Raw genomic sequence first — 18,994 nt, 5'->3', positions numbered from 1 at the left:
ATGTAAACTTATAAAAATACTTAAAATTTTTGTTATTTGTTATCATTTTATTTTAACTACTTAGTTTATAATGTAATGTTGGTGAATGGAATCCAATAATCTTCAATCGTACATACATTTTTAAGTTTAATGAAAGACATAATCAAATAGAGAAAGTAGAACCAATAACTTTTGTTTTTCGTTGGTGGATTTTCAATGTTTTTGAAATAGTTCTAATTGGCAATAGAGTTGTGAAGTATATTGAGGAAATAATAAGGAAAAAAGACGCCGTGTACTTCTTGAACCCAATAAAAATTTTTAAAAGCCGATCACAACGACGTATAGATGATACTGAAACCAATAATCACACGAAAACAATAATTATGCCCTTGGTTTTGGGTAGTTTGTTTGTTGATATCTACCATTATTAATTCCTCTGCTTCTTACCAAAAAATGGCATCAAGCCGGCCGAAATTCCTCCTTCATTGCGTCTTCTCTCTCCAGCAGTCTTCGAAAATTACAAATCTGATTGACTCAGTTCGTTAGCTCTTGTAAATGCGGTGAAGGCATCGATTCTTCTATCGATGATAGAATTTGAGTAGGAGCACTAAAGACATTTTCACAAGACACATCATCTTCTTACTTTGGTTAATTTTCAATTCCTTATCAAGTCTTCTGTTTATGCAAAATTTTGTTCAACAACAATCAATTAGAATTTTAAGAATATCATACTAAAAATAAACACGGTAATTACTATATTGCTGTCTTATTTGATATTGTGGTAAACATTTATTGCTTTGGTTGGAAAATTATGTTGATTTTATTTTACATTGTATGATGAAGTTAAACTCCATAAATTTTTTTATTATTTTTGTCAAAATCATTATTATTTAAAAGTCATACTTACCACCCATAATGAATTTTTATTTAACGACTACATCTTTTATTTATTTGTGGAAATTTATTAGTTTCTACTACCAAAATTAATACATGTTACTTATTTCCCTATTGTTTTCATAATAACCAATAGCTCTCCTAACAACATAATTTTACAGTATTATCTTTATTTTTAAATATACTTTTATTTTGATTTATCTAAATTAAATGAATCATATAATTATAAATAGAAATTAAAATAAAATAGTTAAGTACTAATATATATATATATATATATATATATATATATATTGATGTAAAGAAAAAAATTAATAATAAAATATTTTTATTGTCCTTTGCTTTTCTCATGGTAAATATATATTTTATATTGTGAACGTAATATTATCAACTATCAACCAAATGATACATTACCCCTTTTCTTTTAAATTTTGATCGGACTTGAAGATCCCATATGGCCTCGATATCAACCATGACCTTCTAACATCGACATAACATTGGTAACAGCCGTAAACCCACCGTCAACGACCAAATCATGACCACTTACATAAGCTGATTCGTCAGAAGCAAGAAAAAGAGCAGCCTCTGCAACATGTTTAGCTTTCAGCACAATTCCCTTTAAGTTGGCTACCTTACAAACAAAGCCTTCTACGTCGTTGATGGTGCCAGCTGAAAAAGGTGTGGCAACTCCGAAAGGAGAAACACAATTGACTCTAATCCCATGCTTCCCAAGTTCACTTGCAGCAGATCGAACAAGACCTAATAAACCATGCTTAGATATTGTATATGCGTGAGGCCCACTGCCGCCTACAGTTGATGCTGTACTTGTAGTGCAAATGATTGAACCCCGTATTTTATTAGCCACCATGACTCTAGCTGCATACTTGACCGCCATCACTGAACCTGCTAGATTTGTAGCAATAGTTCTGTCGAACTGTGCCATGTCCAAGTCTAGGATAGTTCCCACTGGACCGGCGACTCCAGCGTTACTATACATGATATCAAGCGAGCCGTATTTCTCAATTGCGTAGGCCACTGTTTCTTCAACTTGCTTTTCATCTCTCACATCACAATGCCGATAACTGGCCTTTTCAGGGCCTATTGAACTAACAACTTGGTTTCCCAACTCATCTTGGATATCTGCAATGATAACAAAGGCCCCATGTTCAGCAAAAAGCTTTGCAGTGGCCTCACCGATGCCACTGGCTGCTCCCATGATAATTGCTACCTTACCCTGCAACCTGAAGAAATTCAACATATATAATAATAAGTTGCAGGATAAGAGACATCATCAGATCATTGAAATTTTGGGCATGAATTTCTAGTGCTGCAAGCCCTGCTCTCTTCTATGATGTATGGTGATGTCACATATGTTACGCTTATATAAATAGAATGGATACAGAAGATATATATATTATGCTAATTTGTACATTTTCCAGAGAGAGATTTTTCTTACCTTGGTTTAGACATAGATGCCCGCTACTTCCGTATGAATTTGCTGAATCAAAGACTTGCGCGACTCAATTGTTTCTGGACGCATTTAGCTAAGTGCTTCATCTTATAAAATCTTAAAATGTGTTAATACTTGCTCAATTATTGGACCTCCTGGGATTAAAATAAAATTTAAAAGTTGTTGGTCTATTATTATATTTAACTTAGAGGAACGTGGGACCGGACGGTGACAATAAAAATATAAACCCAGCTTAATTATATGACGGTTTACCATGAAAACTACAGAAAAACAAAAGGGCCGAGTAAACGATATCACGAGGAGTTGGAACTATTGGCACCCCTCTATAATCCTTATAAAATCCCTCTCCTATTGCAATTATATTAAAGAACAAAATAAATCTCGTTATACTTATACCATTATATTTCTCTTTTCAATTCTTTACACCCACACAACTATACCAAAGTCTTTTACAATTTTTATTTCCTCACAAACAACTTTTTCTTGAGAAATTTACAAAACTTATTTTTGATTTAAAAAATAAATAATAGCTATTTGAGTCCACTTTAATTTACAAAACTTTCTAAACTTTCTAATAATAAGTTTTGTAAACTTATTTTTAATTTACAAAAATTTCTAAACTCATTTTTAATTTAAAAAATAAATAATAGCTATTTGAGTCCACCTTAATTCTACTTAATTCATACATGTATTTTGATTTTTTTGGGTAAAATATGTATGATTTAATAATTCAAAAATTTATAAAAACAATATTTGTAATTAGAGTTGTTTGGAAGAGACTGAATTATTTTTCTTTTTGAATTAAAAAACTGAAAAAATGAAAAAGAATATTTTGAGAATTAAAATAGATTTTGATTAGAAAAGAGGTTTGAAAAGAAAGTTGCAGGGTGCTAATAGTCCCACTCCATCATAAGTTTCTTTGAACTACATTTCATTACGGTCACGCCATTTGGACAGGCCCACAGTTATATTTTCTATGGTTATTATGAGCCCACTGTTTTTTGCCTCTCTGTACGTGTCTTGCCTTGATTGATTCTTCTATAAAATGACAAAGCTACGGAAAGGCTCCATTGACAGCATCACGCCTCGTTTTCTGGAGCAGTATCTGGTCCATATAACATCTCCATGTCCGGGAGGGGACATGGAGTTCGATTATGTTAGAATTCATTTACGATAGAGCACGAATGTCAACCACACATATAAAGTTATAAATAATAAATAATAAGTTACATATGTGGCTGAGATTTGTGTTCTATTTAAGAATGGCAATGGGGAGGGGAGGGGAGAGGAGGGAACCAATCTTCCTATACTCATTCTCAATATTTTGCGTATGTCCCGGTCCCCTTCCCGTCATCGTCAGAATTACTTGAGAGAATCCTTATTTCCTCCCTGAATAATAACAGGAGATCTCTGAGGGTCTCCGATCCCCGAATAACTAATACATTTTTTTTTATTTTCGATTTTGAGTTAATCATATTAAAATAAAAAATTCAAATAAAAGTAAAGTTCGAAATATATCTTACATTAATATCCATTACAAAAGTCACATACATTAAATTAGTAAGTAACGCAGCATGCAAGTGAGACAAATTTCTTTTACAAACTATCATGAACAAATTAATAGTCTAATACAAAACTGTTACAAATAAAATCGAATTTAGATTCAAAATTAACTTTTTCAATGGTGGTGTAGGCACTTTATAAATGTGGACTATTCCCTTTACAACACAATAGTTAAATCGGAGCAAATCAAGAGCAAATATTAGATTATATTAGATTAAATATTAAAATATGATTCGTTGCAGGCAATTATAACATCTAAAAATAAATAAAAAATAGATTTAAGTTTAAAATATTTAAAGAATATTAAAATTAAAAAATTTTTGGACTAATAGAATCTACTCGGTCTTTTTAATGTCCTAAATACAAATTTAGGACTTTAATTAGTTAATTAGGCCTAAAAGTTTAATAATATAAATATTTTGATATTTTTTATTTTTACCAATATTTATAATTTTATTATTTATTTACTAGTAATTTTAAAAAATTAAAATTAAAATGGGAAAATGGGTAGGGGACTCCCGAAATAAGAAATTGGGTAAAAAAAATTTCTCATCCCTTCTCCGAATAAAAAATTGGGTATGAAATTATCTCCATACCCTCCCCGAAAGAGAAAAATCCCCAAGAATAGCCGTCCCTGTGGGAATTTTTGCCATCCCTAGTTCTATCATACGTGAATTCTAAGAGTATCTCCAAAAGCCTCTATTAATTTTACTCTTCAAATATCTATTTGCTTAACTATGTGGCAAATAAAAAAGTGAAAAAATATGTTATTCTCCAAAAGACTCTTCAAATAGAAATAAGTTAATATTATTTTAATCAAATAATTATTTTTTAAAGGAAAAGTCAATAGCAATTAAAGCACTTCTTTATCTTTCTCTAATAAAAAATAATAAAATATAAATTGAAGAGGGAGAAATCAAATCTCCAAATTTAAAGAGAGAGAACCATCTCTTATTTGAAGAATCTTAATTGAAGTGTCTTTTAGAGTCTTAAATATTAATGTGACTCTTTAAATAAATAATAAAATTTTATTTGAAGAATTTTTTAATAATATTCTAACATAACCATAGCCTTATATTAATTGCGGACTGCGGTTGCCAACGCTGGGCTGGACCAATCATAGTTTCATTTCTTCGGAATTGGCATACTCTTGGACTCCTTTAGTGGTCCCCTATCAACTGCTGTGGCTGCGAGCGAGTACAAGAGACCAAGGAGGGATATCCCGAATCCAACGGCATTATTGGACGACCGTAGGGGCCCACCCTCCAATCTTTTAGATTTTGTTTCCATTAGGGCCTTCGTGCTTCTTATGGGCTCCAATGATCCTCTCATATGTTTTGACCTTTTTGGATCTACAATTAACAATTCCGTTAATGTTCAAATTATTTTAAAAGGGACATTATGTTAATTTTATCCTTATTGTCTTCGAACCACTACATGGCACTTGTAGCCGGGTGTTACCAAATTTATCAACCAACACCAAATCATGTGTGATGTTAAACGATTTGATTTGGTCCATTATAGTGTGCGAATATCGTAGAAAATTTCCAGTTGATGTCCAAGTGAAAGAGGAATCTTATCTCGTAGACTGATAATAGTCACAGGAACGCGGTTTGGACTTTCAAATCATTGAAAACAAACAAGACCTGTGACCGTTACCCACCACAAGGTATAAAGATTAAAGAGACGCACAGTAACAAGTTTATAAACGATTGCGATTTGCTTTATTTAAAATGCGACGGCCTACCCAAGACCAGAGGTAGAAATTAGAATGTGAGGTTGAGTCCGCCAGGGGCTACTTTTCTTTTTGAATATTTAGATAAAATATATATCTTTTCAGCATCGACGGAAGTAGAGTTTCAAATTAATGCCCAATAAGGACTAAATTTTTGAATTATGTCACAAATACACACATACATATAATGCCCAATAAGTACTAAATTGTAAAATATCTGAAGAGTATATTAAAAAAAAAATTGGACACCTCTTGCCTAAGTATTCAATCTTAAAAAAAAAAAATTCAAATTTCGGGATTCATGGCCTTTAGAAGTTTGAAGACTCACACTGCAATTCTATCTTGTTTATATATATATATATATATATATTTCATTTTGAGTTGAACTATTGGCATCCCTCCACAAAACTCATAAAACTTCTTCTTATTATTATTAAAGGACTTATTTGTAAATAATACAAAATTTTTAGGTATTTTCATAAATTATGTAAGGACCAAAATACAAAAATGACAGAACTTGATTGAGGGTAATTTTGAGATTATAAAAATTCAATAGGGGTAAAATCGGTAGTTATAGGAATCAAAGTTTGATTTCCGACCCACCTTTGGGAATGGAATCAATGAGAATGATTCCCAAATTTCTAGGCCTTGCACAATTTCTATTTCATTTTTTCACTCCTATTTTATGAAATAAACACTGTCAATAATTCTGATTCCAAATTCCAAATTCCTAATTTAGGAAGTAAACACACCATTGGTTTCCTTTTTCATGCCAAACACTATAGTGGAACTAAATTTTAGTAAATAAACATATCTCACTATCATTAACTGCATTCAACAGGTCTTAATTATTTAAATCTTCTTATAGAAAGCAAGATCTCGTTTGTTATTATAGTTGTAAAGTACAAAACTTAAACATAATAGATTTCTTTTAGGAGAATGCAAGCATTATTTTTCTGAGCTTTTATGTTCAGGAAATTAATCTCTTTTATGTGGTTAGAAGACTCTATGTTTTGATATTTTGGAAGAATTATAAGTTTGATAATGAGTAAATTAGAATTTTAAGTAGAACGATGCAATCGAGAAGAAGAAGATAAAGAGATTAACTTTTTTAAAATTTTAAAATTATTATATCCTAATTCAGGCGGCTTATAATGTAAAATTTTTGAAATTATAGTTTTTAGCATTTAAAAAATAATAAGAAATGTTGAAGAAAATGCTAAGACTGGGTGCTAGGTACAACGCGAGCAAGATAGTTTTGTCCAGAAAAAAGAGGAATGCCGAATGCCCCCAGCCCAACCAGCGCAACCTTCTATTTGGTTTTTATTAATTCCTAGAATTACAACATTTATTATTTGTAGCTACAACTCTTTACAAAATCTGCTGGAAAACGTGTCTACAAATTTTTTGTATTAAAAAATTTTTGTTGTATTTGGACTTGTTTGATAAATGTACGAAAAGGTAGAAGGGTGAGGTTGCAGGGATTGTTCGCTGCAAGGGGTTGTCCTCAAGTAGCTGATGCAAGATTGTGCGACCCCAGTTTTCATTTTAAACTATCATTTTCACTAAATTTTTTTAATTTTTAAAATTTTATTAATTGGAACACGTGTCAAGAGAGGAATCTAGTAGTCCTTTAAGCAATAAAAAAGGTTTTTGCTAAGTTACCATCTATGTAAAATAATACAAAACTAGTGATATAAACAGTGGAATCCATTGATTTTTACATGGATTGTAAGTTACTTGAAATGTAACTTAGTAAGATCCTAAATTAAAATATCAAGCATATCCATAGCTCGTGCAAAATATATAATTAAGTGTAGAAGCGAAATAAAAAAATCATGTGGACTAAAAGTCTAAAATTGAAGGTACAAAAAAGTATAAAATGATTTACTACTGTTCAAAGAGAAAAGAAAGTATAAAATTACTTACTGCCATTAATAAAAATATAATTACAAATCATTATGAGTTATGAATATATAGTGGAAAGTCATCTAAATAGACAACAAATCATGAACACACGTGTAATGCTAATTTAGCTAAACTATGATCTACATTGGAACCACGAAGAAAGAATACGTTCAATTCGGAAGTGACGTCGTGGCACCATAACCTGAAATATGTCTACTGCCTGTGCATAAATTTTCGAAGAATTGGCACTACTGCATGGCGACATAGAGGGATTAGCTGACTGAAAAGATGAGCTTCTTTGATCCTCTTGTAGGTGCCATATTCCAAAAGACACCTAATCATGTCACGTGTCCATTTTATCACATAACAGAAGTTATTTTGGGGTAAATAACACTTAATTTATTTCAGGATAAATAACACCCAAACTATTATGGGGTAAATAACACTCAAACTATTCCAGGGGAATAACATCTAAGGAAAAAAAATTCTTCCAGAGCTTATAAAAATGGCAAGAGGGGGGAATTAATTCCGCAATCCATTAGCCTAAGGAAATCATGTCCAAAAGTCATACGAGTAAGGAAACATATAGGGCCAGAATAATTCCCTACATTATATTTACCTCCACGTATACAAGAATGATGGGTGATATATGTCGTTAGATTGAGGGTTCAAAATAAAATCCTAAATCCACATCACTCATCATCTATAAATAGAGACATATATTTAAGAGAAAAATGGGTCTTTGGCCTTAAAAAAAACATTGTTCATATCTAGAGAGAGAAACTTATCTTCTCTATTTTTCTTCATTCTTTAATCTTAATCAAACACTAACTTAGACGTTGGAGTAATTTTTTTAAGGATTCACTCCTCCGGGATCGAGACCAACAATCGTGACAAGTTCTTCACAAGCTACAAATACGTGTAAAAGTAAAAAATTCCAACCATCTTCAACTCTAATCTAGAACCTCATCATTTGTGTAGCAATAGCGTGATCATAATATTATTCGTTTAAAAGCACAACAGTGTCACCAATTCGCACATTCTTGCGTCGAACAAAAGCCGTTCAACCTGTTATGGTAACCTCTCTTACGGATACTGAAGCGAAATCTCTATACCCGACCTTCATCGTCCGCATCGACTGCCACGAATTCTCGCGAGTACTGACTAGCTGCCAGTAGATGAAAAAAGTTATCAAGGTTGTTCTGCTGTTGGTTGAAACTGAAAACCTGACCCGGACATCAGTTCGTGTGAGTTTCTTTAAATATACTTCCATATTGTGTTTCTTGCACACATACTATTACTACTATATATTCTATAGATATTAGAGAACTAGTGTGTGCCAAGATCAACTTGGTCCATATTTATAGCAGGTCTATATTGGACCACATTACAAACAAAGTTGAAAGGGAAACAAAGTTGGCTAAGAGGGCATGTTGAACGTTTACAGTGTTTAGAAACATGACAGTTGATCTTTGTCAAGATTGGCCTACCACCACTCTTGGAAATGTCGACCAGAAGAGAAAGTTTGACATCAGAGCTTTTTTATGGCCTAATTAATTAATTCTTATTCTCTTTTTGTTATTAATCTTATTTAGCTACGCCTACGGCTTCGTACTATATGATTTTGATCTTCGTTTAATTAGTGTTACGACATCGCAGTACATATCTATTTTCGAGTAGGGGTGACTAACTATTCATTAACTATTACGAAAGTTGATCTTTGTCAAAGATGAAACATGAAAGTATATCTAATGTGCTTACTTCCCTATATGCATATAAGAAATGGAATTTCGCGTGCATAAGATTTTAAAAGTGACCTCCCTGCCAAGTATAATCTTGGCAAATAAGAGAGGTCACTTTGAAGAGATCTCCCTCAAATGACAAATCACTTTGAAGAGATCTCCCTCAAATGACAAATAAAAAACGAAAGGGGTTTTGAGAGTGACCTCTCTTATTTGCTAAAAAAAATAGCTTTTCGGTCAGGTAAATAGGGGCTTGTTCGGTACCCTTTTTAACCTCTCGTTTTCGTTTTCGTTTTCAGAATGCAGATATAATACATGTTTGGTGCATTAAATTCAAAAAACGGGTTACAAAATAAGAAATCTAGATTGCATTTTTATAACTAAAATTATGAAAACATGTTAAATATTTTCTCTAAATATTACAAGCCTGAACTCAAAAATAAATTAAACCACAAGGTCATGATCGCATCTCCTCATCTTTTTCTCTTCGTCAACAGCTCTCTCCCCCCTCATCTTTCTCGATGTTACGACAGATCTTCGTACTCTATCTCCTTATCTTCATCCAACAACATTTTCTCTCTCCTTATCTCTCCTGATCTACTCACTCACAGTGTGCCAGCTGCTATCCTTCGTCTCTGCCATCGCTGCAACTTCATCTCTGCCATTGTTGTACCTCCGTCTCTACCGTGGTCGCTGCTGCTCCGTCTCTGCGTAGCTGCTGTTGCTCCGTTTGAGTGTAGCTGTTGCTGCTCTGTCTTGATCGCCTAGACTTCTGCTGCTCTCTCGACTTTGTCTCTTGCTGGTATTTGTTTTATTTCAACAAATTTTGAGTAATTTTTTTTAAAGCCAGTTATATTGTGGATTCTCTCAGTTAATGCCAAGATTTTGGAATTGATTATTTGTTCATACTTTCGCAGCATCAACCCGGACTTATTAAAATGATTCTTTCAGTTCATGCTAAGATTTTATTTTATTAGAGAGAAAATGAGTCATGCAAATTGGGCTTTTCTTATTAGAGAGAAATAAGGATTTTTCAAAGCTTCATTTTTTATGGAATTCCCTTAAACAACCTGTAGCTTGTGGACTTATGAACAAAAAATAGAAACCCATTTGATTAATTGATTATAATACAATAGCATTGACTATAAATTTTTCCAAACTCATTTATTTTGTTTGTCATATTTTTTCTGTGTAAACAAAAATATTTCCTTCTTATCTCACCAGCTGGTTGCAGTGATGGAGTATTCTTAAATTGTGACACCAACGTGCATATAGAACTTTATTTTTTGTTTTGATCTATAAGTTTAGGAAGTTGATGTTTTTGTGGTATCTATTCTATGAACACATTTGTTTGTTAGTCAGATAGTGTTTATGCACTGTGGTTAATCATGTCATAGTTTCATAGTTTTGTACAATATATTGCTTCCTACTGTTGTGTTATAACTTTTGGTCCATGCCGGAGTATATCAATCGAATTACCTCTCTTGAAAATATGAGGATGTGCTCTTCCATTTCTTGTATTTTATTTATTTATTTATTTTAATGAATATGTTGTTTTAACTAAATAATGACTCATTGCTGCAACTTTTTGTATTTAAACTCTCGACTTCCAATTTTTCTAAGATGTCTTGTGTCGATATATATTTTTTGCTTTAGAATTTCTTATCCTTGAAACCATTAGCAGCTCTTCTTGATTAATGGAATGTCATTGTATTTCCTTCTAGTTGACCTTAGTTTAGGTTTTGTCTCTGATCCTTGGTAATTTTGATTACGTTTTTACCTTATCATAGATAAACTTGAATGGTCCTTTCATTCTATTGGTGGTTTATGATATGGAGCTATGTTCTGTAAAATGCTCGCTAAGGAATTTAACTATGAATTTGCTCTTTGAATATGATGACTTTCTGGTGTAATGGATGATAGAGGAAAATACATATACATCTCATAGGAAAAGAGGAAAGTTGTAGCCAACTACATTATGCGCCAAGAAAGAGTTAGCATATCGCATTTAGCTAGTAAGTCCAACCAGTTCATTGATTTGGAATCACAAGCACAGTTTGTTGAGGATCTCAGCGACATGGAGCATATTTCTGTTGCTTGACTTCAAGTATGTCGGTAGCGGAGACACATAATGCATGATGTCTATCATGTAATTTTTATAATTATTTTGTTTAAATCATATGTGTTGTAATAAATATTAATTATAGAGTAAAAACAATGACAATGTAAAACTTTTTTTATTAATGCTATTATTAAAACTTTATCATCATATACTTTTTTATAATTATTTATTTTAAATTATTTATGTTATGTTTGTGTATGTATTAGTTAAAAAACAATTTTTTAACTATAAATTTGAATTAAATGTTTAATAAAAATTATTTTTGAAAATGGTACTACCGAACACATATTTACTATTTTTATCATTTTTTATTATGTCTACCGAACACATATTACTATTTTCAGTTTTAAAATACAAAATACAAAAAATAATACCAAACACATACTTAAATTCAAAATATAACAACTGCAAAACATCATTTTCATTCTTATTTTTGTTCTCAAAAAATATAAATTCAGAAACAATACCAAATATGCTCTAGGTAATCCATGCCACCCTGCAGTAGCGCCAATTGGTAGCTGCTTAAATACATGCTGATGCACTAGGGGTGGCGGCGGCGTGGGCATGGTCGCTTTGTTTTCTTTATGGTCACTCTTGATATTTGTATTGACTTTTTATTTTACTATATATTGTTCTTGTTTTATCTTTATTTTTTCCACTTCCCTCTTCATAAATATATTATCCCCTCGTACTGTAAGAAATTTGAAATTTGCTTTAAATATATATTTTGTAAAGCTTATTCATTAAATTATAAATGATAAAAATATACATAATGCTGAATAAACTTTATGTACTCATTTAGAGTTTGTTTGTCAAACATTTTAAGTCTAAATATTTGTTAATTTTAGATTTAAAAAAAACTCACTTGTTTGTTTTTTGTAATTTATGTTTTGTTTTCAGATTTTTATACTTAAATAGAAAAAGGTAAAACTCCATGACTTTTATTTGAATGAAAAAAAGTCTGAATAGGAAATAGATATTATATATAAAAAAAATCCCTAATAAATATACATATTTCCTATATTATAAAACATAAACCCATTTTTTCTTTGTGTAATTCACGCTCTCTATACTCCCATTTTGTTGTCTTTTTCGTTAACACTGGAATACCTTTTTCTTCAAGCTTAACATTTATTGAATCTCCATTGTTAAGGTATTTATTTATTTATTTATTTTTATAATTTTTATGAATATTCTTTTATATATTTTATTCATACTTGAAATAATTTTGCTTGGATGTAGAAAGCTTGGCTGATAAATAAAAATAAAACTACAGATGCTATTCTATAGTATTTAGGTAGTGTTTACTTGCTGGAGTGGGAGTGTGGAGTGTGGATTCCTCCCACTCCAGTGTTTACTTACCTTAAAAAAATGGAGAGTGGAAGTGGGAATCCGTGGGTCCCACTTAATTTTGGAGTGGGGAGTGGGATTCCCACTCCCATGGGGGGAGGTGGGAGTGGGAATCTACTCCCCCCTCTTCCCATTTTATCCTTATAATTAAAATTAAAATAAATAAATAATATCATATTTATTAAAAATAATAATTATATCATATTTATTTTATTAAATTTAATAAAATAAAAATAAATAAAAATTATATTTAAATTAATAATATTAAACATTAATTTTAATAAATATTAATTATTTATTTAATTAATAATAATAAATATTTTATTATAAAAAAATATTAATTTTGTACTATATTATCAATAATAATATTTCATTTGTGTTGCTATTATTAATAATTTTTATTCACATAATTTAAATTTAAATTAATAAAAAATTATGATTTACATAATTAAGAATATTAGTAATTATTATTAATTTATAAATCTAATAAAATATTTATTTTATTTTCCAAATATATTTTTTTATTAATTTTTAATTACAAATTATAATTCTGTACATAAGGATAAAATTATAATTTAAAATAATTTACTCCAAATCCAAGACAAAGTAAACAAATAATTGGGATTCTGATTGACAATCCATACTTTCATTTAGTCTAAGTAAACACCCTACTCCCACTCCCACTCCACACTTCTAATCCAAGGATTCCCACTCCTCAAGATTCCCACTCCAATCCAAAAAGTAAACGCAGCATTAATGTATTAAGTAATGAATACATGAGAAAGAAATTATTATTATAATTTAATGTTAATGATAAAAATGTACAAGATATGTATGGTAATTTTACGAAATATTTTACCATTTTAGGATCCTTTTTATTATATAGCAATTAATACATTGTGCAATAAGAGGGAGTACAGAGAAGTGTGGATGGAGATGGAAAATGACCAAAAACAAATATGGTGGATTCAAAGTTTAGCAAAATAGGCTGTGAACGGTCTTTTATATAAATTAAAATATCTTGAACCTGAAGTCTTTTTATTGTGCTTGCTGAATTCCGACAATGTGTTTTCATTAAAAAATATTACATGGTGATTTAAGGATTATGTTATTTTTATTTATTTATTTTACTTCTTCACAAGCTTATATTTCTTTGCAAATTGCCATGTTGTCTTTAATTGTTGGATGACATTATAGTACAAAAAAATTAGATATTGTTATTATTGTGGTTCTTTTTTTTTTTCAGATAGATATTTCTATGGAAGCTTTAAGATAAGTAGATGATGATACAAAATAGAATGTTAAGAGATTGCTACGAAAACGACTGATTATGTTAATACCTAATTTATTAAAGTGGCTGAATATTAAAAGACTGCCAACATCAAAACTTATAGGTTTAGATTTACTAAAGAGCTTTTAGATGGACCAGCTATTGTATGTTATGAATTAATGCATATGGAGACGAATAGATGTATATATTTATGTGAATTGTTCAAGGAAAAAAGATGGCTATGCCTTAATAAACCTATTAGCATTAAAAAACCATCATGCTATTAGAATAAAAAGATAATAAAAAAGAGTTTTGCGTCTAATCTATTTAAAATGATTGAATAATAATTTCTTAAAAATTACTTCATATTACAACATCCTTCTATGTCCATATCAAAATTACTTCGTATTTTAATATCTATTTAAACTAGTGTGAATTTTTTAGTTTGATATTGAAAATATGATAGTTCATGAGAAGTCTAATTTAAATTTACAGGTAAAATAGTTTCTCGTATTTGCATGCATGGTATATCAAAAATTGTTTGGTGGGTTTTTCAAAAAAAAAAAAATTATGTCCCAAGATGAAACAATCTCTTGATTTTTCAATTCAAGGAGTTTATGTAAAACAATAAACACTTGTTCATCCTTAAAGTAAGTCGTTTGGTTTGTAACTTCTTGAAGGAATGTTTAGGAACACACAAGTTCCTCTCCCTTCCAAAAAAATAATCATAATAATCAGTGCAAATACCATAATAGAAAATTGATTTCATAATTCAAAAAGGATTTGAATGAATATGATTAATTGAAATTTATCCCTACATGATGCAAACATTCTTCAAATTGACAAACTCAAGTCTCTTTTTTTAATTTAAACTAAGAACAATTAGAAAAATATCAATGTACAGAAATTCTATTAAGGGTTATTTCTTGAATTCTCAGATGCATAGGAAGTAAATTTAATAATTTTTTAAATTTTAGTTATGGGTATATTTTGAAAATGAGTTTAGAGAAAAATTTGAGGCGTTCAAAAAGGCCCACCCTTCCTTTAATTATTGGGCAAATTTGAAATATATTAATTGGGTATAAGAATACATTCTTCTCTTGGAAAATCTATGCCATAAAAAAAATCACCAAAGGGTATTTGTATTTTTACTGACACTTAATAATATTGATGGAAAATATATACAATCATCAATCGATTGTTATCGACTATCCAAGCAACTGAAAAACTAATTGCGCGAAGTTGGAATAATGACTGTTTGAATTACTAATTTTGGATGGAAACTATTGTAATTCATATCATAAAAAAACTTAAAGTTACAAGTGGAATGAAAAATTCTCCATCCTTTCAAAAGAATTTGAACAACTCAAAATAGACTGTTAAATCCTTAAGATACGATGAATCTGAAAATCCTACATTGGCATACCATAGATAACGAAGGCGACTTGACAATCGATAGAGATAAATCAATTTCACTAGCACACTGTAAGCCAAAACACAAGACAACTTCTTCACCAAAATCAATATCATTAAAATAATTCCTCTCATGAATGCTCGAAGCCATCATGGAAACAAATAATAATAACAACAACAACAACAACAACAACAAGTAGACAAGAAAAAAAAATCACCAATAAAAAGAAAAACCACACGTCATCCTACAAAACTTTTCCTTGCAGAACCTATACAAAAACCACCGCTATAAGGCAATCGAAATCTCTGTGCACGACTATTAGAATTGAGACAACAATCTCCTATATGAGCGTATTCTTTCGATCGAACACCAAAGCAACTTTTCAAGAGATTCATCCAAAAAAAAAACCTTAAGGAGTCGAAGAAGAAATTAAACAAATGCATAAAAATAGGAATATACATAAAAAAATATTTTACCAACAGTTGATTAAAAGTAATCGGTATATTTGAATATGCAGTAAAATTTACCCCTATATTTACATAACATAAAATATAATTTTATTCATTATTTACACTAGCAATTTGTCTAAATTTTAGTTTTAACAAAATAAATTTCTGTCCCTTTATATAAATCTTAGTTTTTCTAAAATCAATTTATGTTTAACTTTTTACATTAACCTAATATTTAATTAAGGGCAATAACGTCTTTGTGCTAGTCAACAGTGGTCAGCAGTTGAACCTAGCCGCATAGGACAATTGACCCTTTGGGGATGGGGCTTACATTGAAGCTCGTGCGTGCTGATGATTAATAATGATATGCGGTAAAATGTGAAATTAATAGTGACCCGAGAGCTAAAAGTTTGTTGGTTTTCTTTAAACGGGATAATTACCGGTCAATTTGTCACACATCTCAAGCACCTAATTCAGTCGTACGGTTGAAATTTACTTTAAAACGAAAAAAAGAGTTCAAGTGATCAGTCATCGAATATTCCTTGCAAAAAGTAAAATATTCAAATCTAGTCAAGCATACTGCATACGTTGCGTTTACGGCTCTACCCACCAGCAGTGGGTCCCAATGCTCAGCTGTGTGCGAGCACGTACCTTACGTTAAGGTAGACAAATCCAAATAACGCATGGTACTATTCAAAGCTACGATCCAATTGTTACTGTGCACTTAAAATCCCGCTACAGTGAACTGTGCAACTTTCCAGAGTTTACTGTGCACTTAAAATCCCGCTACAGTGAACAGTTTAAAGATTTTGTATATAAACCGAGAGGAAGACTTAGACTCCTCAGGTTTTTTCATTTCTCTCTTGAAAGCTTCTCTCTCTTCTTCTCTTCCTTCTCTCTAAAACCTCTCTCTCTCTCCGAAGGGTTCCAAAGAAGTTTTCTGCTTACACAATAGTTCTATCACAAGAGCTTTGGGTGATCAGACTAGTTCTTTACCTTCAATCTTCCCGTCTTTCAATCTTCCCTTCTGGAAAGATTTGAAAATTTGTAAAGCCAGAAAGCAAAGATGTATGTTTAAATTCAGTTCTTTAAATTTTTAAAGTTTAATGTAATTTAAATTTTCGCAATTTACTTTAAAGCATTTACTTTTTTGCAATTTAATTTTATGCACATTTAAATTCCAGCAATTTATTTTCAAAGCACTTTTCTTTTCAAAGCATGCTTGCAGACTGATCTGTATCAGATCTGCCATATAAATTCTACATTCCTCTGAGGCAAAGAGACCGGATCTCGATCCTCAGTTGTAAATCTTCTCTTCTCCCTCCATTCCTTCAGAGCACCATTTCCGGGATCCGGATCTGGTACTGTGTATGTACCCAAACCTTTAAAAGAACCTAATCTAAATCTGATAATAGCTCAATAAAAAGAATCAACCACGTTTAAAGCAACTTAACTTTATTTGGTAAACTAAAACTGATTTGGTATATCGGCTGGAAACCCGAACGTGCGGGCTATTGATCTGTTCTAAGTCAGATCTGGGTCCAAAGGCTTCACTCTGTGTAGCATCGATCTGGTTTAACAACGCCACGTATCAATTAGTTATTAAAATTGACTAACCGCGTTCAAATTTGTTTGAACATTGTATGATCCAAAGAACTCCATAATCAAAGCTGGTAATTTATTATTTTATAAAATTTGGAAAAGCCGATCCATTAATTGGTTTATCTAAAGTTTTTAATATTGAGATCTAACGAAAGCACATCCATCCTTCGATCCTATTTCCTTCTGGTATGATTTGCATCATCTCTTAGAAATAATCTGGTGAAAAATGAGGTTTTGTAGCTTTGGAATTCACTAAGTTTCCTACATCTCAAGTTATGTAGTAGCTCAGCGTTTTTATCACGGAGGTGAGAAGGGTCACCAATGAAATGGAGGGAAATGGTCAAAATGAGAGTTGCAACAGCATCCTGGATTGGATTGTTGAACTCATCAAGAATAGGAACTCCATTTTCATCGGTTTGGATAGAATTTAGGATGTCTAGTTGTTGCCGATTAATGAGAAAATGATCCCACCAACTTTTCAATTGACCAGTAAAACCGGCAATGAGGATTTCTGATATGGCACGATCAGAAGTTCCTGCTTGGGTTTTATAGGCATTGGCTGCCATTGTCATTTGTTGCAACAATCCTAGGATATTATACTCAGACATGCCATCGATATTCCACTCATAGACTGAAGATGCATTATATCGGGATTGATTTAATGCACTTGGCCTATTATCTATTGCTAGATCAGGTGGAGTCTTGACAGTGGGAAGGGTTAATTCCCAATGGATTTTGTTTGCTTTAGGAGTGGATTCCTCTTGGAAGGCTTCAACATCCGAAGAGGCTATAGAAGTTTGGTCATCTTTTTCTAATACTCCAATTTTGCTAGATTGAAGAGTATCAGGAGCTATCTGGGCTTTGCTAGATGAGGAAGAAGCAGCTTCTATCCTATCTAGTTGTTCTCTAATGGCTTTAGCAAAATCTGATTTTGATTCTTGAACAAGCTTTTGGCTAGTTTTCGAAACCTGAAAAGGTTTGAAAATAGGTTCCTTAAGCTTTTTATCAGAATCTGGTTTTGAAGGAATGGGCTTTTGACTAGGAGAAACAGATATGGTTGACTGTTGGAATTGGTTTTCTATTCTAGTCAACTGTTTTCCTATAGTATTTAAGTTAGTATTACAGAAATTATTCTGTTGGATAATACTGCTTAAATTACTATCAGTATCATTGGGTTTAGGGATTTTATAAGGTGAAGCTCTAATGTCAATGGGAGGTTCACCGTGGTCAACGGTTATACTCCGGAGAGGTGGATGCTCGGAATCGACCGTTCTATTACTTTCGGAGAGTTTCCACTCAGTGGTCTTTTTCCTAATAGTAATAGGATTTGATTCTTTGAAGGGGTAAGAGATGTTGTTATTAGAGGAATATATCTCGAACCAATCAAAAAATAATATATGAACTTTATGAAGATTCACAAATTCATAATAAGATTGTTGGATTTCTTTTCTTTGGTTTAAAAAGTGTTTGAAAAACCAAAGTCTTTTTTCTTTGT

The 18,994-nt window shown here is 31.3% G+C and overlaps 1 protein-coding gene across 1 annotated transcript; it reads right to left on the bottom strand.

The window, feature by feature from the left end:
• Positions 1-1,339: 1,339 nt before the first annotated feature.
• On the bottom strand, positions 1,340-2,343 carry LOC18049083 (short-chain dehydrogenase reductase 3b). Its single transcript, XM_006444514.2, has 2 exons — positions 2,330-2,343; positions 1,340-2,114 (listed from the first exon to the last, which is right to left on the bottom strand). The coding sequence occupies exons 1-2, from the start codon at positions 2,341-2,343 to the stop codon at positions 1,340-1,342; spliced, it is 789 nt and encodes a 262-aa protein (XP_006444577.1).
• Positions 2,344-18,994: the final 16,651 nt, after the last annotated feature.

The sequence above is a fragment of the Citrus clementina genome, unplaced genomic scaffold (genome assembly GCF_000493195.1).
Source record: "Citrus clementina cultivar Clemenules unplaced genomic scaffold, Citrus_clementina_v1.0 scaffold_3, whole genome shotgun sequence".
Lineage (NCBI taxonomy): Eukaryota > Viridiplantae > Streptophyta > Magnoliopsida > Sapindales > Rutaceae > Citrus > Citrus x clementina.
Note: the sequence above shows the minus strand (reverse complement) of the source record. Positions and strands in the feature narration are given on the sequence as shown.